At 42.8% G+C, this 22,972-nt stretch overlaps 1 protein-coding gene across 4 annotated transcripts; it reads right to left on the bottom strand.

The window, feature by feature from the left end:
- Window positions 1-273: 273 nt before the first annotated feature.
- LOC109878176 (E3 ubiquitin-protein ligase MARCH7-like) lies at window positions 274-11,690 on the bottom strand. Of its 4 annotated transcripts, XM_020470400.2 has the most exons (11): window positions 11,571-11,689; window positions 6,631-6,811; window positions 5,295-5,435; window positions 4,392-4,563; window positions 3,921-4,082; window positions 2,642-3,755; window positions 2,238-2,407; window positions 2,031-2,134; window positions 1,665-1,766; window positions 1,384-1,432; window positions 274-998 (listed from the first exon to the last, which is right to left on the bottom strand). In XM_020470400.2, the coding sequence occupies exons 2-11, from the start codon at window positions 6,799-6,801 to the stop codon at window positions 904-906; spliced, it is 2,280 nt and encodes a 759-aa protein (XP_020325989.1). In that variant the 5' UTR covers window positions 6,802-6,811; window positions 11,571-11,689; the 3' UTR covers window positions 274-903. The 4 variants fall into 4 exon arrangements, with proteins under 4 accessions (XP_020325989.1, XP_031680244.1, XP_031680245.1 ...); XM_031824384.1 differs by having other exon boundaries at window positions 2,642-4,082; window positions 11,571-11,690; XM_031824385.1 differs by lacking the exon at window positions 1,384-1,432.
- Window positions 11,691-22,972: the final 11,282 nt, after the last annotated feature.

Raw genomic sequence — 22,972 nt, 5'->3', positions numbered from 1 at the left:
CATCTCAGTAGGATACACCTAAGTATCCTCGGCTAGAGGCGGCTATCGAGCAAATTCCTCCATTAAACTATTAACGAATTGCCACTTCTACATATGGTGACCATTTACCGGGTCAGAGAAGAGGGTGGAGTTTACCTCAATTGAGAATCTTCCCGTCTTTTTAAATCATAAAAAGGTTTTTGAGCAACAGTTATTGAAATTGCTTACACATTAGATTTAACTTCATTGTCCTTGTTCAGTTTTGTTGAATGAAATGTTGCCTGCAAACACATGTACATTCAAAACTTTATTGCAATAATTAAATGAAAACAAGTTTCAGAGCCAAGCAAAATAGCATTTTCATACCGCAAACATTGAAAACAGACAAAAACAGAACAAACTGTCAATTATTGAGCTGTAAACAGTAAAGGGAATAATTAGCCACTTTTTGATATATTCTTCCCTAAACAGAGCCCTTTCCTTTCTCCCAACCCGCTAAACTAATGAACCAGTGTTGTTCGGGAGCTTTTTCAATTTTTCTTGACACAATATCTCACCACGGTGGCCGGATCTGCTTTTGTAGATCAGGAAACATTTAAAGCACTCGTGGTATCACAGTTCAAAAAGACATCTTGCATTTTAACGGAATAAAGCTCAAACCTGGAGACCTAAAGGAAGGGGAAATTAACAGGGGGGGGGGGGGGGGGGGGGGTATAAAGCATTTCCTCACCTCGGTCCACTTCAAAGTCAGTCTGCATCTCTATGTCACGAGTGACTTCCCATCTACTTGGCATTGACTTTGAAGAAAATCTCACAAGCCATTGCACTCAGTAAAATCACACGAGGTGAAACAGAATGGGTTGCTACTAGCTGGTAACTCCTTCAATTCTTCTGCTTGCCCCCCCCCCACCACGGTCTGGCCGGTCAATTGTACTCCTCTTCCAAGTCTTCATCGAGGTCACAGAAATCGATTGACGGCCGAGTATCAACCACCTCTTCGTCCGATTCCCCATAAGAGCCTGCAGCGGAGGGGAAAAAAATGATCAGTCAAATCGGACACTAGTTTATTAGCAGTCTATTTCATTATTTATTTTTGAATAAACAGCTGCAAAAGGTATCTTTTAGTTTAGAAAGTGTTCAAAGGTAAAATAGTAAGACCATTTCATTGTCGGTGATGAATACTTATGCATATCAAACCATCTAATAACCTCCACTGAGAGGACCTTCTGCATAGCTAACTGAAGGGTAATTATCCACAGCAGTGTTGCTGGGCAACAAAAATATGTGCAGAGCTCATCATGCTACATGTAGAAATGCTTTTGTACTTTCACACGTATGGGCCTTGTGTACCCGTGTTACTAACACGGGTACACAGCATTGGGGAGAAATTATTCAAGAACGTACTTTCAAGATTGTCCATGTGTTCGTGAAGGGTTCTCGCCAGATTGAAAAACTGAGCGAAAGAGTGGGGAAATGTTCGTTAAATTAAAAAAACATTTTTAACACTGAATCCTACTACATTTGAATGAAGTATTTTTCCACACCCCAATACAATAGTAAGTGAATTATGCGGCCAAAGAAGAACCTGGGGCTTAAACATTCAAGATGACTTCTGAGCCCAGTGTAAAATGAACGAGGTTTAGAATTTGTTGTGCATGGTGTCGACTGTAGGCGTGGGCTCTTACCCCGGCGTCGTTGGCAGCTCCTAGCACATCAGAGAACCTCTGCTCACACAGGTGAAGCAACACCACCAGGTAAAGGCCACAGCTGATGAACTCATACTCAGACTGGACAGAAAGGGAACGAGAGTAAGGAAGCAGTCACTGAAAGCTGCAGATATGCGTTAAGCTCAAGTTAAGACTGGATCCCAGGAGGTTAATCCTTAATGTTTTACAGAACAGTTGTTTTTAGTGTCCCTGTCTGGTATTCTACAGTTGAATGAGCAGCACAGGAGTGATTTTCTGCGGAATGTTTCCCCAGTCACAGTCTTAACAGTTAAATAATGGCTGACTAGGAGATGACTGTCTGGGGTTAACGGAGCGTCCCCTCACCTTCTCATGTGTCCTGTGTAGCTCGTTGATGTCAAAGTTGTCAATGTTCAGGTGCAGCTTTTCTTTGCACAGCTCACACGTGGTGATGGCATCCAGATTCGTGCCTGGACAAGAGAGTGAAAGATGGCAAGACTGTGCGATAAATGCAGAATACACAGAGGGGAAGACATCATTTGTTGAGGTCAGAGAGAGAGAAATAAATCTTACCAGAGCTGATTTTGGAACGCAGCCACTTCTTGATGCAGTCCTGGTGAACATACTGCAGGCTGCCTGTGCAGCAGCAGGGCTCGATCAGAGGGTTGGAGGGAGACTCCTCACCCATTTGGCAAATACGACACAGGTCCCCTTCCTCCTCGTCAGAGTCCTCCAACAGCAGGCTACAGGGGAGAGCGAGAGAAAGAAAGGTTTATTTACAGTTATCAACCATTCAAAATCAGAGCAATGACTGAGTAAAATAATTAAAGCAGTGGTCCATCCAAAAGAGACATTTGAATGACAAGACGAGCGTAGCCACAATAAAGACGATGGACAACACATGGACAGTGCTATGTACAACAGGGGGTGGGACACAAGCATGCAGGTTCAGCCCAATCCCCAGTCAGCATCCCCACCTCTCCTGGATCTTCCTCAGTCTCTCAGGGTCTCTTGAGGTGGGCTTCTCCTGGCACTCCGGTTGGCTCCCGGTGTCGCCCGTCATGTCCACGGCGATCATGACATTGTCGTGGACACGGAACAGCGGGCTGCTCATGAACCTCGCCAAACGCTGACTACTCCCCGCCATGTCTCTCAACTCCTCCTGTAGGGCGACGCTAGCGCCCACCGCCCCAGAGGCTGCTTCTTCGTCTTCCTCCTCATCATCCTCGGGGGAGTCTCTCCTCCTGAGGGGGAACTGGGTACCACGGTAATCCTCGTCGGCGCCGGATGCTAGGCGAGCGCTTTCATCCCGTCCTTCTCTTCTACGGCGGGAGAAGAGAGGAGTGCAGCGGGTCTGGATGGAAGACGACAGCCAGGAGGAACCTGAAGTACTACTTCCAACACCACTGGTGCTGCCCCCTCTCCAGGCCTCCAGGCCACGCTGGGTCTGACCCTCCTGGACCGGGGACAGGCCCTGTCTGCGACGCCTCAAGAAGGCAAAGGCCTGAGCCGCGTCAGAGCCTCTGGGAACGGGTTCCACGCTCACGGCCCGGATGCTCTCCTCGCTGGTAGCCACGGGTGTGTGGCTGAGGCCTTCAACGACGGGGCTGTCCTCGGCCGAGTCGAAGGAGCGGGAGGTGGAGCCAGAGCTGGAGCCACTGGAGTCCTGGCTGGAGCGCCGAGAGAAGAGGCGGGAGAGGAGACGGCGGGTGGAGCGACGTCCATCGGATGCCTCGCCACCCTCTGGAGTTGTCCTGGGGGTGGTGGTTGGCGCGGAGGGAGGGGGGCTGGAGTCCCGAGCCTCCAGTCTTGCTGAGGGGGTTGTGTACCAAGACGAGGGGCGAGAGGAGACGGAGGCTCCTAGAGTGGGCTCTGGGCTCTCAGTGGGTTCCTTGGTGGTGCGGAGGGTAGAGGTGGTCAGGGAGTGGCCGGTGGTCCGGGTGGTGGTGGAGTCCCGGGCCAGTGGGAAGCGCTGGTAAGTGGAAGAGAGGTGGCGGCTGAGGGAGCTGCTCTCCCTGCTAGAGGAAGAGTAGAGGGTCTCCTTGGGCCGAGCCCCCTGGGCATAGGTGGAGGTCACACGGTCTGGCCGGTCTAAAACAAATGTCCACATTAGCGGTTGCATGCGCGTCAGTATTATGTTTGTGTGCGAGTATGTAGCGGTTTCAGTTTTATGATTGAATGTGTACGTAAATGTGTCAATAGATGTGTAACACAACGCACACAAATGAGTCACTATGTGTGAGTGTAAGAACGTACACAGGGATGAGCCGAGTCCAGAGCTCCTATAGCTGGTGTCAGCCTCACTAGACAGACTCCTCCCCTCAGTCCTCTTCTCCAGCTCCCTTCTGGACCACAGGGGCTCTGAGGAGGAAGAGGACGACCTGGACAGAGGCCGGTACGACTTCCACGACGACGAATCTAAAACACAAGGTGCCAGTTTGTTATTCAGCTGCATGATAGAAAAGATAAGTTGGCTAAACCACGACAGGAATCATTTAGGAATCATTAAGATGCTTAATCAATGTTTAACTGAAGATTTAATATCATTATTATCACTCAAAGCAATGGTAATGATTTTATGCATGATTATCACATGACCTGCGCTCATCAAGTGTATGGAAACAGCAGTATATTTAAAGGAAAAGTTCACTTAAAAAACATTTTCATACATTAAAAAAGGGCTCAAGGAAAGATACTGAACTCTCCCTTGAACCAGGGGTCAGATACCAGAGTCTCTGAGGATACTGCTGGAGTAGGAGGAGCCAGTCACAGAGGAGGAGGGGCTTCTTGTATATGCAGCTCTGTTGGTATAGGACAGTTTGACCCGTTTGTTATCTCCATCATCAGTTGTGTTGCTGAGAAGACCTGAGTACGTCCCCAGTCTTCGCTCTGAATCAGTCTGATAAAAACAACCCACAGAATACCATCACCTGAATCAAAATGGGCTTGAACAGCACTTTGAACTTGAAACTTGGCACCGTGCATCAGTAATATCACTATCAAAACCTAAAAGGCAAACTGTTTAATCCCCAAGTCTATTGACGCACGTGTAATCTAAGTAACAATTTAAAACAGATCACCATCAAAATCTGTCAGTTTATGTTAGCGACAGCATGGGCTGCATCTCAATCCACCATATCCGCCTAGGTCGCCCTTCAACATCTGAGGTGGAAGGTGGCAGAGCTACAGTGGTGTTGGTCAGACCATGAGACATCCCCGAAAAAAAACAAATGATATAAAAATAAAGGTCTTCTCACTAAACGTAGCGTCCAAACTAAGGGAGACTCAAACAATGGCGTTCTCAGTTTTGCTCTACGACCCCCATTTCCCAAGCCGTCTTATATCTCCCAGATATAGGACAGGCACTTCAAAACCTTAATCCTTATGATACATTTTTTGGACCGTCTTGCCATTCATAAAAATGTTTTATTTAATTTGTTTCTATGGGCTATAATAGTATAGGCCAAATTCTATATTTTACCCAATAAATATTTTTTAAATTGATAGCTAAAGTGATCCTAAAATTCTAAATCAAATAGCTAAATGATTCACGGTATGACCATGTTAAAACAATTCCATATGTTAGCTTAGTGCCCCGATGAACAAGATCCCGTTCTAGCGTGAGTTTACCAGTTTGCTGCGGCTGCTCAGTGAGGACTCGGCCCAGGAGCGATCGTAGGAGACCGAGGAGGTCGTCAGAGGGGATTTCCAGCTGGAGTGGCGGCTGTCAGAGCTACTGTAGTCCCTGGTCGAGCTGAGGAACCGAGAGCTCTGAGACACCAGGAGCGTGAAAACACAAGTCAATACGTGGAGAAATGTAGGGTAGCTGACATGGTACAAATCCAAGATCACCACAAACAGGAAAAGAGTGGGAAAACAGTTCATATCCAAGCAGTGTTTCCCCTGATTTACATCAGCAGCGATGGCAAAGTCAGCATTGTAGTGGGCGCAGCAAATGGCATAAGACCAAAAATTGTAAAGGCCCTCAAAGACAATTTAGCTGTAAAAAAATAAAAATAATTACACACTAAAAATGATATTCTCAAAGTTATTTTCTTAACATTCTACACATTGACATTGGGCCGAGATCCATTTTTAAAGCTTCCTGCAATTCTGCACATTTTGCCATGGCTTCTTCCGTGTTCTTAAACTAGCAGAGAGACTCAAAAATCAATGGGTGCCCCTATTGTTTGGAGTTGCGGCAACGATTTAGCAGCGGAGGCTAACACTGCTAAATTAATATAGGGGAAACACTGCAGAGCATTTGTCTAAATATCCTTGTACCAATTATTCCTACATTCTTTCATGCTAGATAGATAATTATAATGGCATAATATTTCACATAATAACATTGATCTTTTTGTCAGAACATCAAATGCAGTCAAAAGTACTCCAAAATGTTTACAGCCTTCTGTAATTCTACTTAAAGATGTCTGCGAACGGGTCAATTAAGGCACTTGTTTATTGTGCATTTGAGCCGGGCCCAGGACTCTTCTGGAAGAGTAATCAAATAGACAGACAGCCCAGTAGTAACTTTATCTAATGGCACAGTCCTTGACAGGACAGGCGGGCTGAAAAACACACGGGCAGGAATCTAGGCTGGCCTATAAAAAGACCCAGCTAAAGTACACAGATACCTTCACTGCTTCTGAACACTGCTAGCTAGCCAAATAGAGAAGAGGACTGGAACCAAGAGGCAGAGCTACAGTCCCTTAGTCAGATGGCAGCAAAGAAAGCCTGGGGAGAAAATAATGACCCCACACGACTGCCTTTATTTTAAAGAGAACATTGGTTGTCATGAAAACAGGCTAAACTTGTCCCAACTGCCTAGCCTTATCCTTCCTTTGTTTATAAACATATTTGAAGTGTTATTGTTAACCGGCAGAATTTTAGGAATACGAAATGACATTTAGGGTCAGCAAATGTATGTGACCTGCCACTTTCTCCCTCTCATACAGTTCAGTACCTGGTGGTCGAGGTCAGGTTTAAGGGGTGTGGCCCTGGTGAAGCGATCACTGTTCAGGACACTGGTTCTTCCATAGAGTCTGCTGGAACCCAGGGAGGAGGGGGAAGAGGAAGAAGAATAAGACGTGGTGCCGGACACCGTAAAGGGCAGCCGACGAGGCTTGGAATCCATCACTGATTGGCTGTGGAAAGAGATTAGAAAAGCCAAGATGTAAGAACAAATGTAATCAAACATTGTACAAAGAAGTAGAGTACGGTAGGCTTAGACATAGTCCAGTGTTATTTAGTACACAAGCGCTAGACTGATGTAGGCTACAGCAGGGGTTCCAAAACTTTCCTCACTCAGGCCCCACTTCCAGCATCGTGTCCACCATGCGCGCCACGTCTATTTCTATGGGCACAAGCACTGGTCATGACAAACTGTTCACATCCCTTGTTGTCGGCCAATTCATTTTGCGGTTAACCTCATTTTCTTGCAATTCCACACTCTGCCTCGTCTAATGTGTGTTCGTGTGATATTTGAGTGACAAACATTACAACCTGAAAATAAAGGAGAGCCGCACACTCTAGGAGATCAGATGCAAAACTGTAATGTCCAACGTTTTGACAGCCAAGCTGTCTTCATCAGGGTATAATCAAACACTGTGGGATGACTCGTTTATATAGTGTCAAAAGACACAGGTGTCTGTAATCATGGCCAAGTGTGGCCTAATCATTGGTTAACTATCAAATATTAAAAAACGGCATACAAAGAACAGCATACAAACAACAAATGGATAGCATACGATCATAGATTCATTTTAGACCACACAAGCTTACAAACAATTACAATTGCAAAGTCACAATAATGGCTTCAGATCAAAGTCTACGTTGAAACCGAAGGGAGCAAGGGTTTTACAACCTAGCTAAAAGAATATATATATATTTTTTTTTAAAGAGTTGACATGGGCTAGTTGATCTGCACATTTCTGACAAACTATAAAATAGCTCTATGGTATGTATTTATCCCCATCAGCTGCCAAGGCAGCAGCTACTCTTCCTGGAGTCTGGCAAAATTAAGGCAGTTTTTCCCCCCTCCCCAAATTTCTCTCGTCTCATTGCTGCAACTCCAAAAGGGCTCTGGAGGCGAAGGTAGAGTCATTCGTCCTCGGAAACATGACCCATCAAACCACCCTTCTTAATTAGAGGTCGACCGATTAATCGAAATGGACGATTAATTAGGGCCGATTTCAAGTTTTCATAACAATCGGAAATCTGTATTTTTGGACACCTTTATTTATCTAGGCAAGTCAGTTAAGAACACATTCTTATTTTCAATGACGGCCTAGGAACGGTGGGTTAACTGCCTTGTTCAGGGGCAGAACGACAGATTTGTACCTTGTCAGCTCGGGGGATCCAATCTTGCAACCTTACAGTTAACTAGTTCAACGCAATAACAACCTGCCTCTCATTGCACTCCAAAAGGAGACTGCCTGTTACGCGAATGCAGTAAGCCAAGGTAAGTTGCTAGCTAGTTAAACTTATCTTATAAAAACAAGCAATCATAATCACTAGTTTACTACACACGGTTGATGATATTACTAGATATTATCTAGCGTGTCCTGCGTTGCATATAATCTGACTGAGCATACAAGTATCTAAGTATCTGACAGCGGTGGTAGGCAGAAGCAGGCACGTAAACATTCATTCAAACAGCACTTTTGTGCGTTTTGCCAACAGCTCTTCGTTGTGAGTCAAGCATTGCGCTGTTCATGACTTCAAGCCTATCAACTCCCGAGATGAGGCTGGTGTAACCGAAGTGAAATGGCTAGCTAGTTAGCGCGCGCTAATAGCATTTCAAACATCACTCGCTCTGAGCCTTGGAGTGGTTGTTCCCCTTGCTCTGCATGGGTAACGCTGCTTCGAGGGTGGCTGTTGTCGTTGTGTTCCTGGTTCGAGCCCAGGTAGGAGTGAGAAGAGGGATGGAAGCTATACTGTTACACTAGCAATACTAAAGTGCCTATAAGAACAGCCAATAGGCAAAGGTTAATGAAATACAAATGGTATAGAGGGAAATAGTCCTATAACTACAACCTAAAACTCCTTACCTGGGAATATTGAAGACTCATGTTAAAAGGAACCACCAGCTTTCATATGTTCTCATGTTCTGAGCAAGGAACTTAAATGTTAGCTTTCTTACATCATACATATTGCACTTTTACTTTCTTCTCCAACACTTTGTTTTTGCATTATTTAAACCAAATTGAACACGTTCCATTATTTATTTGAGGCTAAATGTATTTTATTGATGCATTATATTAAGTTAAAGTGTTCATTCAGTATTGTTGTAATTGTCTTTACTACAAATAAATAAAATAAATTTTAAAAAATTGGCCGATTAATCGGTATCAGCTTTTTTGGTCCTCCAATAATCTGTATCGAAAAATCATAATCAGTTGACCTCTATTCTTAACACCCACCTGCTTAACCCGGAAGCCAGCCGCAGCAATGTGTAGGAGGAAACAACGTTCACCTGACGACCGAGGTCAGCCTGCAGGCACCCGGCCCACATAAAGACAGCGCTAGAGCACGGTGAGCCAAGTCAAGCTGCCCCGGCCAAACCCTCCCCTAACCCGGACGCCGCTGGGCCAATTGTGCGCCGCCCTACCAAGCACGGCCAGTTGTGATACAGCCCAGGATCAAACCCGGGTCTGTAGTGACACCTCTAGCACTGCGTCACTCGGGAGGCAGCAGTTTTTTTTTTTTTACATTACAATACATTAACAAAACAGATTTCACAACATATTAAGTATGCAATGACAAGAGGAAAACTGATTACGCACTACACAATTTCAAAACTGCACCTTGTCCATTCTCCTATTACAACCTTTAAGAGTAAGTTGAAAACCTTCCTGAGTTACTTAAAATTAAAATAAATAAAGTGGGAACCATTGGTCTCCAGTACTCCATATCAATATACATAAGTCAATAGGAGTTCAATGTCCTGGCCCAACCCTACTTATTGCTAAAACCTTCAGTGCTGGTTCCACCCAACACTAAGGCTAGGCTAAATGTGATTTAACGACAACAAGCTAAGACGAGATAGACCTAGCAGTGTTTTGAAACTGCAATCGTAAAGACCAGACTGAAGAGTCAGGGAATCTCCTAATCTGATAAGAACCCAACAGTCAGGAGAAGGGGTTGGCTGTTCGCTGAGGCAGCAGAAGGGTGACAGTGTACAAGACACAGTCAAACTGTTCAGAAGCAGCAACCCCCACACCTGTCCTTGGATCACTGTTATTGCATCCCAAATGGCACCCTATTCAGTGCACTACATAGGCATTAGGGTGCCATTTGGTACACACTGTCACAGCCATTTGATGGTGACATTTCCTGAGGAATGACAGAGCAGCAGGGGGGCTGTGCAGGCCAGGTCAGGCCTTGCACCACACGAGAGTCACTGCAGGGTAATTTATTAAAAAGGTGCATTCCTCTGGTTTACATGGATCACAGCACCCATATGGGGATAGGAGAACCAGAGGGAAGAAACCTGTCCATCTCCTTACAAAGCCCCACCCCCTCAACTGTTTGAGAAAGGTTCCTAACAGTAAGCTTCAAATGTTTATTTTGTATTGCACCTAGGCTATCTCCTTTGGTAGCCTACAGTTGTGGCTTAGAAATACATTATATTTATGCTCCTAATTTAACCCAGTGCGATTGTGGCTTCTCTCAATCACACTCATGGGGCATGTGTGGTGCTAAACTTAACCACCAGGAATGCAGAGTGTACATGAGGGAAGTTGTTTTGATGACAGGTCAAGCTCTGTTGCTTGCATTTGAGATGTGGCAGAGGCCTAGGCAAGGCTTATAATCTGCACACAAGATAACTAAACGTGTTTCTCTACTGTTAATATTTATTGGCACAATAGTAACACGTTCGGTCAAGCTCTGCAAAACTGGAAGAGTGAATTTTAAATTCGGCATCAGAAGTTTAGTTTTTTTCAAAAACACATTTTGTTTTGAGAATGTGGCTTGGCTGCTCTTCCTGATTCAGACAAGGCCATGAATGCATTAGCGGTTTTTTCCTCTACCAGTCAAGGCCAGTTATTTTTCCCTTCTCCATCTACCAGATTTGCAGCAATAAACTATAGTTTAGGTACCTTTGCATAGCTAGAGAACAAGACAAGTCTTATTAACGCAACAGTTGAGCAAACCAGTGACACCTTAGCATCTCAGTCATGAATTGCAAGCTAGCCAACAATAGCTTCATGGCTAACGTTAGGTAACGTTAGCGGACTACGGTCACTAAAAGGCTACCTGTCAAAATGTCTGGCAGTTTCCAAGAAAGACTTCACGTTCCCTTTTGCTGACCATATGTCGAATGAGCTTTGTCAGCTAGCTACCTACCGTTAACAATACTCATGGACATGTAAGCATGAAACATGCATGATCTCAAAGCCACACTGTCTGGGGCCAGCTAGTCACCCAAACGTGTTGTTGGCACGGCTTCGAAGTTCAACATGGATAAAGAAAAACAGCTTGCTAGCTAACGTTACCTACTTGGCTAAATAGCTAGCTAACGTCAGCCCACGACCACAAAGCATGCTAGGGCTACAGTTGCTAACTACCATCCTAGAACTAGAAACCACTCCATTGAGGACATGTCAGTCATATCCACAAATAGGACATTTACGGGACACAAAAGACAGTGAATGCGATGAGATAATCTTGGTGGTTTAGCTGGTTAACGTTAAATAGCAAATGGTAGGTAGGCCTATTTTTTATGCTGCTGTTGTTGATCATCCGTCCTGACATAACGTTAAGAAGCTAGCTAATCCATTTCTTATATCAAAGGAATCAATTTAATCGTTGCCAAATTCAAATGTAAAACAATGTCGCTGGCTATAGCTAGAAACATCACTGATAAGGTGCTACTTTCGTGCAAAAGCAGCACACTCTCACCTTTGCTTCCAAGCTTCGCTGCATTCAATGATGACGGCGTCTGTGTGTTGATATAGAGAAGGTCATGTGATTTACAATGCAATCAGACACCCAGAGAAAGTACATACAACTCATGATGGTGATGGACAATGTACTCCAGCCAATAGAATATGAAAGACTGTACTTGTTCCCCCCCCCCCCCCCCTTAATTGACCGTTGTGAATTATGATTGAAAGTACAGTATGATTGTGATAGTAATGAATTGATGATGATGTTGGTGAGTTAAGATTGACAGGATGGTTCTGATAATGAATTGATGATGATGATGATGATGAGGATGTTGGTGAGTTACAATTGAAAGTATGATTGTGATAATACACTGAACACAAATATAAACGCAACATGTAAAGTGTTGGTCCCATGTTTCATGAGCAGAAATAAAATACCACAAAAATCTTCCATACCACAAAAAGCTTATTTCTCTAAAATGTTGTGCACAAATTTGTTTACATCCCTGTTATTGAGCATTTAGACTTTGCCAAGATAATTCATCCACCTGACCGTTTTGCTGATGTCAACATTGTGAACAGAGTGCCCCATGGTGGGGTTATGGTATGGGCAGGCATAAGCTAAGGTCAATGGACACAATAGAATTTTATCAGTGGCAATTTGAATGCACAGAGATACTGTGATGAGATCATGAGGACCACTGTCGGCGGCAGGGTAGCCTAGTGGTTAGAGCATTGGACTAGTAACCGAAAGGTTGCAAGTTCAAATCCCCGAGCTGACAAGGTACAAGATCTGTCATTCTACCCCTGAACAGGCAGTTAACCCACTGTTCCTAGGCCGTCATTGAAAATAAGAATTTGTTCTTAACTGACTTGCCTAGTAAAATAAAGGTACAATTTGTTTTTTTATGTAACTGTCATGCCATTCATCCACTGATATCACCTCATGTTTCAGCATGATAATGCACGACCCCATGTCACAAGGATTCTTGGAAGCTGAAAACGTCCCAGTTCTTCCATGACCTGAATACTCACCAGACATGTCACCCAATAAGCATGTTTGAGATGCGCTGGATCAACGTGTTCAACAGCATGTTCAACAGTGTGTTCCAGTTCCTGCCAATATCCAGCAACTTCGCATAGCCATTGAAGTGCAGTGGGACAACGTTCCACAGGCCATAATCAACAACTCTATGCAAAGTAGATGTGTTGCACTGCATGAGACAAATGGTGGTCACACCAGATACGGACTGTTTTTCTGATCCACGCCCCTACCTTTTTTAAGGTACCTGTGACCAACGGATGCATATCTGTATTACCAGTCATGTGAAATCCATAGATTAGGGCATAATGAATTTATTTCAATTGACTTATTTCCTTATGTGAACTGTAACTCAGTAAAATCTTTGAAATTGTTGCATGTTGTGTTTATATTTATGTTCAACACACAATTATCTGGTTATTTTTGTTAAAAACAGTTTTGCAATGGTCAATAGTCTCAACAGAATCAACCTACATGTGAGGATGGCTATTTTCCGTCCTCCTCTTTAGATCGAACAGAGAGGATGAAAAACCGTATAATACATATCTATATTATATTATACAGTATATGATATAATAACCTACTTTGGTTCAAACTGTAATATATATAATTCATATTATGTCTCAAACCCAGCTGGTTCTGGTTAAAAAAAATGTTTAAAATGTCCCCAAAAGCATATATATATTTTTCAAATTATTTACCTCCATCCTCCTCGACTTCACAAGTCTAAAGAAGCCACTGATGATGATGGTGATGATGATTATGATGAAGGAGTCTATATGGATACATACTGAGCTAAGTGTTGTGATAGTTGCTAATTTACCATTGATGATTCGGGCAGCGATGGGGTGGCCCGTAGCCTAGCGGTTAAGTGTGTTGGGCCAGTAAGCGAATGATTGCTGGTTTGAAACCCTGAGACGGCAAGGTAGACAAACCTGCCATTATACCCTTGAGCAAGGTGGGTAACCCCCAACAACTGCTCCCTGGGTGCCAATTATGTGAAAGTTGATTAAGGGAGCCCTCAGCACCTCTCTGACTCAGAGGGGTTGAGTTAAATTTGAAACAAACGTTTTGGCTGAATGCATTCAGTGGTGCAACTGACTAGGTATCCCCCTTTCCCTAAATATTACGAAATGTAGGCCTAATGATTAATTCCCTCATGATGTACAGCAGGTATCACATTGTTCACAAAGTACTGTAGTTTAGACTATTATTTTATGCTGACAATCAGAAATTCTTTTGACAACCTAAAAAAAACCTTGTAGTTATGTAGTAGATGGACTTAAGTAGCCTACCACAGCCATTGAAATAGAATCCGTAAAACAGGTTAGTCTTAGATGTTCTATGGATTCTATTTCTATGACTACTATCACCATCTTTGTCCACATACACTCATGAGCTGTTCATAGGGATAGCCACTAGGGGGCGCATCGTCTAACGTTTGAATCCAACCACCTTGTAAAACAGATTGTGCTCTTCTATTATTTGGATGTTACAGGCATGTTTGTTTTGTCACCAAGGTAATTAATGCCTTTGCCAACAGCTCTAATGAGCTTTATTTGAATAATTGACATAAAAGGTCTAGTAGACCTTCTAATGAAACGAAGTCAAGGAAAAAATTAATCACAAGGTCAATACAGTACTTTTTTAAATTCATTTGCATTTATACGTTATGCATCTTTTGTACAATATGGTGCAATTAATTTAATGAATTGTTCATTAGAGTAAAGCCTCAGAATATTCCATTTAATTGTGACAATTTCAGATAATTCTCTCATTCTGAGATCTGTATTATTTTCCACTTAAAATAAATACATCTCAATGTCAACATTTAATTTTTGTTTGAAGAAAGTCCCACAGATGGTAAACCATGATGAGCTAAACAAGCTGGGTTGTGAACTGGAGGGTATGTGAAGGATAGTGTTGGAGGTCAGAGGTCAGGTGTTGGATGGAGGAGTGAACACGCTTAACCGTATTGCTTTACAACAGATGAATATGTAGAAGCCAAGGTCAACAAGATGCTCGACCGATACACCCCCATCCACAGAGTGTGCCATTATTACTAACTCCACGGGCCGATGGCGTGGCGATCAGTTCAGGTGTAAATCCAGCACAAGGCTAATAGCTTGAGGTCAAGGAGAGAGTGGTGCCTCAGATGAATGGCTGACAAAAAAGGACACATGACCTAGTGTCCTGATGAAGTGCAAGGCTCGATGAAATGGGTGGCTTTGGGGTGAGCCTCAATTGTATTTCCTTGATTCCTCACATCTTCCCCCTTTGTCTCCTTCTCAAAACACACAAGGTTCCTCCCCTCTGATCTTTATTATTCCAATGCGTTTCGAGAAGGAGGCAAGGAGAGAGGACGCAAGGAACTAAGGAAATATAATTGAGATTCACACCTAGTCTACCGTTGCGGCTGGTCTCAGCCCTTACTCTTCCATTCACGGCATCATGTGCTCTCCTCCGCCGATGTCGCTTATTGAACAACAAAATAACATTCCTTGTAGCCATTTTTCATTCATGTTTACTTTGAAAGGGGAGATTTAAAAAAAAACATTTTCCATTGGGGGTATCAGCAAGTATTTTAGCATAGGAACATTTTAGATTGTGGGCATGTAGGCAAAAATATAATATGAAGCCCAGTGAGGGAACTTGATCCACACTGCTTCAGAGACACTGAGCTGTCACTCTCAATTTCTACCTCATTGAAGAGGGTAGTGGTCTAATAGCAGGCCAAATGTCTACTTTTCAACCAAGAGAGATAACGAGAAGGGAATAGGGCTACATGTATGTTGCGTTGCCAGTTCTAATCCTGCATAATCAATCAACCAATGTCTCACCAGACTCTCGGATATATCAAATGTTAGTTTGGTGCAAACTGCAACAAACTGTTACTGAGTTACAGAATGGTGCGCTATAGAAACCCAAGCTAGATGATCAGTCTTAACGAGTGTTAGAGAGCCCTTAGACACAGACTAGCTCCAAGAATGTCTGGACTTCTCCAGCGGTGTAATCACAAAGGAATGCCCTGAGACATTTCTGCTTTTCCTCCACCACAGCCTTTCTTTCCCACGGCTGCTCCAGGTCTTGAGAATCTCTTGGCCCGCTACTCTCACTGACTCTGTTCCTGGAGGGACACACGTGAATATGCCACAAAGGGACCCTTTATTAGAGAAGAGCACTATACACGACCTCAGTGTGAACGGGGATCACAAAGGGTTTGAATATGCCTCAATTCCGAATCACCTTGAACTCGAAGCATTAGCCCTGATGACGGAATGTTAGAAGCGGTCCAAATAGGACATGTTGTTTCAAAGTTGTTAAAACATTAGGGACTTTTTAATTGGAAGGAATTACATAGATAGTGATTTATTGAGAATAAATGACTTTATACTCCATTGATAATAATCTACACATTTGGAAAAAAAAGAAGAAAAAAAACCTAGAGAAACCCTATGGGATGAGATATCTTGTTTTCAAATGAATCCTTTGAGACGCCAAGTCATTACAATTACAAAGACAATGCACTTAAAACACTAATAAAGAAGCCCGCTGTAAGGTTTAAATGAAGCCACCCTGACAGCTAGGGGTCCTTTCATTTCAACTTTCATTAGACGGTTTTAATCATTCAAGCAGTCAATCACACTTCATTACATGGAATCATAAGAAACCTTCGTCCGAGCTCAGAGGCCTCGAAAACAGTTAAATCCTTAGACATTTTTTCCCCATCTTTATTCTCCCCAGACACATCGTGCCAGATGTCATCTACTTTAGCCTCTCCCTCTCTCAGTCCTTCTCCCCTGTCTCGTCCCTGCTGCTCTTTGTTCAGATGAGCTCTGTCTGAGAGGAGTGCACACACAAACACACGCGCACACACGCACACACCCACAGGAGTGATGATGTCACCGTTGTGATCATTACTGTAGTGTGTGTTGTGGCGGTGGCCTATTTTTGACCAGGCAGGCGTCGTGGAGGGCAGTCCAAACGTCTGCCTCAATGCTGCTGCCTCGAGGAGCAGCGACCTGCCACCATTAATTAATACACATACAGTGACACACCACCATTAGCACAACACAAGACTAAAGAAGCTCGGACACACAAGACTGTGTTCCGGGTCTGACGAGAGAGATTTTTTTCCTGTTGTTTTTGACAAAAGCCTACAGTTGAAAAGATGTGTGAGTAAATTATATCTAAGTTCAATAGTTAGAAATTCGTCCTTCAGCAAAACACCAATGAAAAATAGGCTATAGGATATTTTTTGTCTATTACAAAGCTGTGAATATCACACATCTCTCTAATTTTGCTCTTTCTATGAAGGACAATATTGCAGTGGAGTAGATAGAATGGCCATCTGACTAAGAGGTGAACTCCCACATGCCCTCGGGGATCAGCCAACTGGGAAAACATGATAGAGAAGAGACTGTAGAAAATGTGTGGTAATATCCAGACAAAAGGGGAGCTGTGAAACATGAGAACGTGAGGCTCGTTTTCTGTGGGAGATGAATGTTTCTCTCTCTTCTCCAAGGCTATTTCCTTCCATGTCTGGTGTCATCCATGTGGAAACATCCTGTAAGCAAAGGACAATGTTCCCATAGTCTATTCTGCCTCTGAGCTGATGAGTTTTTGTACTGTGTACGTCCAGAGAAATGCAGAGTATTTCTACATAGAGTAGAAGTTGAATGATGCACAGGAGACTGAATACTATCTAGGTCCCGGAAAAGAGTGTGAATAAAAGGTGTACATGTTTGAAATGAGGTGAAGTGGGCTGTGTGTGAGAAATTAATAGCCTCTCTAAGATGCGTTAGAATAGTGGTATAATCAACCTTGAAAACTAGCACAAAATGTCACAACAAAACCCTACTAGATCACAGTTTTATCTCGATTCTGAAATCCATGCCATGAAATGCCACATTTCATCCTCTTGAACACACTGTATAAAGTAGGTGCATGATGGGAATAAAAATCTCAACCTGCAGAATAAAATAAATAAATATATATATAAAATAAACACAGCTTTGGTGAAGCAGTGTTCTAGTACAAAGAGACAGAGGAGAGACAAGAGAGGGATGGAGGAAGGGAGGGAGAGAGAGAGAGAGAGAGAGAGAGAGAGAGAGAAGGGTGCCAGTTTTGACAGAGATATTTCTGAAGACTGTATGGGTTTACAGTATCCAGTGATTTAATGTTTAAAATGTGTTGGCCAAACAATAACTTAAATTCCCCCTAAAGGCTCTATCAAATGAAATTAGCTTTACAAACGTTGGCAAACACTAAAGCTGAAAGCGAATCTCCCCGAAAATGGATCTGCTGTTCAAGGTTCTGTTTCTAACCCTCCCATGACAAACAACGATCTTATTTCTAGAGAAACAGAATATTGCAGGGTCTTCTTTTCTTGATAGATCCATATTCCACCAAATGTTTTCTCCATGTCAATCCTGCCAATGTTTTTCTTCCTCCTTTAGATAATTCACACTTTCTTCAGTTAAAGTAACATCCAACATTAGCATTTAAAACGTCATTATACCTGGCCAAGGACTGTAGAAACCGTAGAAAAGGAAATGTCTCTGTAATTCCTGTCAGATACAGTATGTTTGCCTTTCTCCATAATGAGTAGCTGCCATGTAGACAAGAGGATATGACGTAGGCAGGTTGTAGAATTAGCGTCCTGTTAGTATGAGTGTATTATGTCATCTCTCTAGCTGAAAGCACGGTCAACCTAATGACAGATAAGACTCCCTGTCCACAAACATTCCCCAAACAAACAGCGTCTATTTTTACCTCTGTCCTGCACTTGCCTGAGGTAAACACAGAGTACATCCGAAATGGCACCCTTTTCCCTAAATAGTGCATTACCTTTGATAAGAGCCCCTGTCTCTGATTGAAAGGAGTGCACAGCATAGGGAATAGAGCGTGTGGGCCCTGGTCAAAAGTAGTGCACTATAAAGGGAATAGGGTGCCATTTCGGATGCAACCGTTGTCAGTTTTGAGTGCTTTTAGCAAATGGAAAACTGCTGACATCCAGTGGTATGTTTGCACACACATTTGGCCGGGTGAAGATGTGTTTTTATTTGATTCCGGGCCATTTTGCTGCTTCGCTGAGGTGATGGTGACATTTTGCCGTGATCTCATTCTCTCTGTGAAGAGATGCATCATTCTGAGGCCATGACTTGTTTCTTTACTTTCCTGGCACTAATGACTGCTTTCCCACAAAGGAAGCAGCAGCTCACCGAGTGTGTGTGTGTGTGTGTGTGTGTGTGTGTGTGTGTGTGTGTGTGTGTGTGTGCGTGCGTGCAAATGTCTTTCTCTCCCTCTGTCTCTGTCACCGTGTCACTCTCTCTCTCCCTCTCTTCCCCTCTCTCCCTGTACGACAGCGTATGAGAGTGTGTCTGAAATAATGAGTCATTCTTTACTAGGCTGCTATCCTGATGATTGTAAATTATTTCTCTCTACTGGATTACATCATGAAACGATTACAGCCTTATTCAATCAAACTTGGAAATCTGGAGAAAAAAAAACACATTCTGCCTGTGCCAAGAGGAAACCATTTTGAATGGATACAGATTAGTTTATGTTTGTTTTACACAATAAACATTGCTTTATTGAGCAACGTGAATCCAAGTGTTTTTGACTTGTATCTGTGAATCCCTGTTACGTTGTTACAATGTTGTGAATAAGACCCTAAGAGGCTTTCTATCTACAGTATATTGTACCTGACCTTTCTCTTTCTTCTCTCTCCTATGAGTGACAGACGGTGTGATGGATGACTGAAAGCCTTTGCGGTGCCAAAAATACTCAAGACATAAAGGCATCTCATCTCTAACATCCTCTGACCTGCCTACTGTAGCCGGCCTTGTGCCCAGGTCAAGGGTTAATGCATTCTTCACTGTCACAATGAATTCCCATGAGCCAATTGTGGTAGTGTGGACTAGCATTGCTGCCTGCAGCTCCCAGTGTTCAAAAGTGGAGTGGTGTGCATCACTGGCTCTGGCTACCATTACATTATTGCAAACCCCTCTTAGCCAGTGGTTGGAAGACACTGATCAATAGCTCTGTTTTCATCTCGCTTAATTGCAGAATTTCATGACAGTGAATGAGTAGGTATAAGCCACGGCATTGCTTGCAGCACAACACTAAGCTAGGATAGTTGAGGGTTGAGCTTCGATGAATTTTCAAATCGTGTTTGTATGTTAATGCATTCATTAGATGTTTGAAATGCAAATGTGGATCTTAAAAAGGAATATTGTATGTAAACAACTTGTCTGACATAACTAATGTGTTATTATGTTCTTTATTGGTCCCTTGGTGTTACAACAATACAGTTCAATTCATTGACTTTCTTCATCATTACGTTTCCCAATCAAACCAGTTCTAGATGTAGGCTATTGGAGGAATGTTACAAACGAGACAGAAATTAGCACGATAGAGCTAATAGATTTATGGCTCCTGTAAATTGATTTAATATGGTAGATTAAAAGCACCACTAGTGTAGTACTGGTGGTGGACTTAAATGAAAGGAGTACAAGGTATCAGCTGTGCTTGTCTGTATTGAAATAACACAATATTTATTTTATTTTTATTTAACCTTTATTTATCTAGGCAAGTCAGTTAAGAACTAATTCTTATTTACAATGACGTCCCAGGAACGATAGGTTAACTGCCTTGTTCAGGGGCAGAAATATAAAGAGACTATTCTCTTAATTTCAGTTAGTGGCTATTTATTCATTCAGTGCCTTTATGTGGGGCATAACAAGAGGACTTTAATTCAATTATGTTGAAAGACAACCTTAGGGCCAGTTTTTCAGTTAGAGAGAAAGAGCGAGAACCTTGTTTTCAGCTCTCACAGAAAATGTGTGTCGTTGAAATTAAACTCCTCTGTGTTGCTGGAAGGTTTCTGTGTTTAATGGAAACCAGGAGGGAGTGAGTGGGGTTTAGTGTAAGCTACAGAGGAGATGAATCTGTATTCCCTGAATGTGTCTCAGGCTAAAATCAATAAATGCAATGCAAGCACAGCTCCCCGCTCCCCTCTCTCCTGATGGGTGTCCATGTCTTTCCTTGGACTAATAGAACAACAATAATCCAAATCCCCACATTATAATTTGTTTTGCATCAGTCTCAGGAGAGATCTTCTTTACCAGTTTATTTTAGTGGCTCATTATACTTCCTAATCAAGACATAGACAGACAACCTGTTTGCCCTTCCCCCACTCTCCCCTCTCTACCCTGAAGTGTGCTTGCTCGCATTGCGGTCATCGTGCTGGCACTTATTATGTTACAAGTGACCGAGGTAGGGACAACGTTCTCAGTGCGTGCAAAGAGGACCCAGCCAGGCTACCCGGGCAGGCAAAGAGTGCTTCTTCTTTTAATGATGCATCTCAGAGAGGTGCACATACAACCCCTCTCCCTGCCATCCCTCCACCACCACTAGCACCCCACGTACCCGCCCCCCTGTGCTCTCGTTAACGAAGATTCTCCAATGCAATTAAGATTCCCTGCGTCTTGCTGCTACAGTATGAAAAAAAGACAGCCACTGTCATTTCTCATGTCTTGTCAGTCCCTGGCTGCTGATGATGGTGCGGGGGAGGGATAATTCACCCGTTGCCACTGGCCACAGCACTGTGTGTGTGAGGAGCAACCAACCCCCATCTCAACAGGTAATGGAGAGGAGGGGGAGAAGGAAAATCAATGGCCAAAGAGCATGGAGAAGGAGCTTATAAAATGGCTTTACGTTTCAATAGCTGAATAAGGGCATTCGGTGGCCATCCTCTAAATGCAGCTAGGGGGGCTGTCCATGGACCTTCACATTTCTTTTAACTGTGTTCATTGCCACGTGCTTGATGCTTGTCCTTGAGTGTAGATGGATTTTCCTTTAGAGACAGATTATTATCACAAATGATTTGCATTTAGGTGATTGCAATAGTCATTTTCGGTGTTTAGATAATGTTATAGTAATGCATCCTAGATATCACCTAATTGCAACTCCTTTAAACGAATGCTCTTTTCAAACTAACATTGAAAATCATGCACAATATTATTGCTCTCTTGTGATACATAGGGATACATAGATATTGGCACCATATAATAACACTATTACTCTATTAAAGGTGTTTAAAGCGGTAATCCTTAATTGAAACATTAACAAAGTGTTCTCCTCTATCCACTGTTCCACGAATGTCCTGCAAAATCATTCCCCTGTCCCGCATTTGGGCTTTTTAGATGTGGTCCCCATAATTCCACCAGTGGAAACGTTGTTAATGCAACATTGCTATTGCAACATCTTTTCACATGTGATGAGAATAACATTATTTCAACCCCACATGTGAACTTGCAAAATACTTTCACATGTGGAGTTTTCTTGCATGTGAAACAATTCATTTCATTTTGACTTTCACATGTAGAATTGCAAGTTCACATGTGAAAAACAATGATATGCAAACATCGAATTTGCAGTTTTATATGTGAAAAACGTTCACGTGAAAATCTCATTTTCACATGTGGAATTTCAAGTTGAGGTGAAAAACAATCACATGTGGACGTTTTCGCATATGAAACTGCAAATGCAATTTCACATGTGAAAGTGAGATTTTCACATGGAGTGTTTTTTTACGTGTGAACCTGCAAATTAGATTTTTAAACGTGATTGAATTTCACATTTAAACTCGGAATTCCACATGTGGAAGTACATTTTCACATGAATGTTTTTCACATAGAACTACACAGCAAATTGTCACATGTGCACGTTTATAACATGTGAAACCGCAAAAAAAAATTCAATGCAAATGTCACCTGAAACTGCAATTCACCTGTGAGGTGAAAACATGTCATTCTCCTCAAATGTGAAAAGGTGGTGTTAACATGTGAAGTCTACATTTTATACATGTGAAAATATGGTTTCACATGTGAAATTTAAGCTCAACATGTGAAAACAGCAAAACAAATTAAGGGTGGGGCCAGGGGCATGTAAACAGAGCAGAGCAGTTGTACCCATTCCATTTTTAACCACTCATCCCCTTGTTGTTTTCCAGTTCAATGAAATAATCTGGCTGCCTGCACCCCCGTCTGACTGACTAAAACCCTTGTCTGGGTCACAGGGCCCATGCTCAGCCTGTTGCTTATATTATGTGTTCAGAGACAGAGGTATAGAGTGTACAATTAGGCACACAGATGGCTGTTGTGTCTTTGCATTGCAATGGTATTGATCTTCTCCTTAGGAAAAGATCTGTGTATTTCTCCCCTGGATTTTCTGTTTTTGCAAGTGCGTTTTGTTTGAAAACCAAAAGGCAACATTTGCACCAAGTACCTCCCACTTATTCTAGTTGTAAATCATTGGAAGTGGCATTAAGGGGAAACTTTCATCACATTTAGGATGATCTTTTGAGG

Source organism: Oncorhynchus kisutch, linkage group LG5, assembly GCF_002021735.2.
Source record: "Oncorhynchus kisutch isolate 150728-3 linkage group LG5, Okis_V2, whole genome shotgun sequence".
NCBI classification, from domain to species: domain Eukaryota; kingdom Metazoa; phylum Chordata; class Actinopteri; order Salmoniformes; family Salmonidae; genus Oncorhynchus; species Oncorhynchus kisutch.
This window is presented reverse-complemented; position numbering and strand designations above follow the sequence as displayed.

Coding starts and splice junctions, on each gene's coding strand:
- LOC109878176 (XM_031824383.1), bottom strand. CDS start 6,801: ATGGATTCCAAGCCTCGTCGGCTGCCCTTTACGGTGTCCGGCACCACG. Junction 5,436..6,630: donor AACCTGACCTCGACCACCAG/GTACTGAACTGT, acceptor CTGGTGTCTCAG/AGCTCTCGGTTCCTCAGCTC. Junction 2,135..2,237: donor GCGTTCCAAAATCAGCTCTG/GTAAGATTTATT, acceptor TCTCTTGTCCAG/GCACGAATCTGGATGCCATC.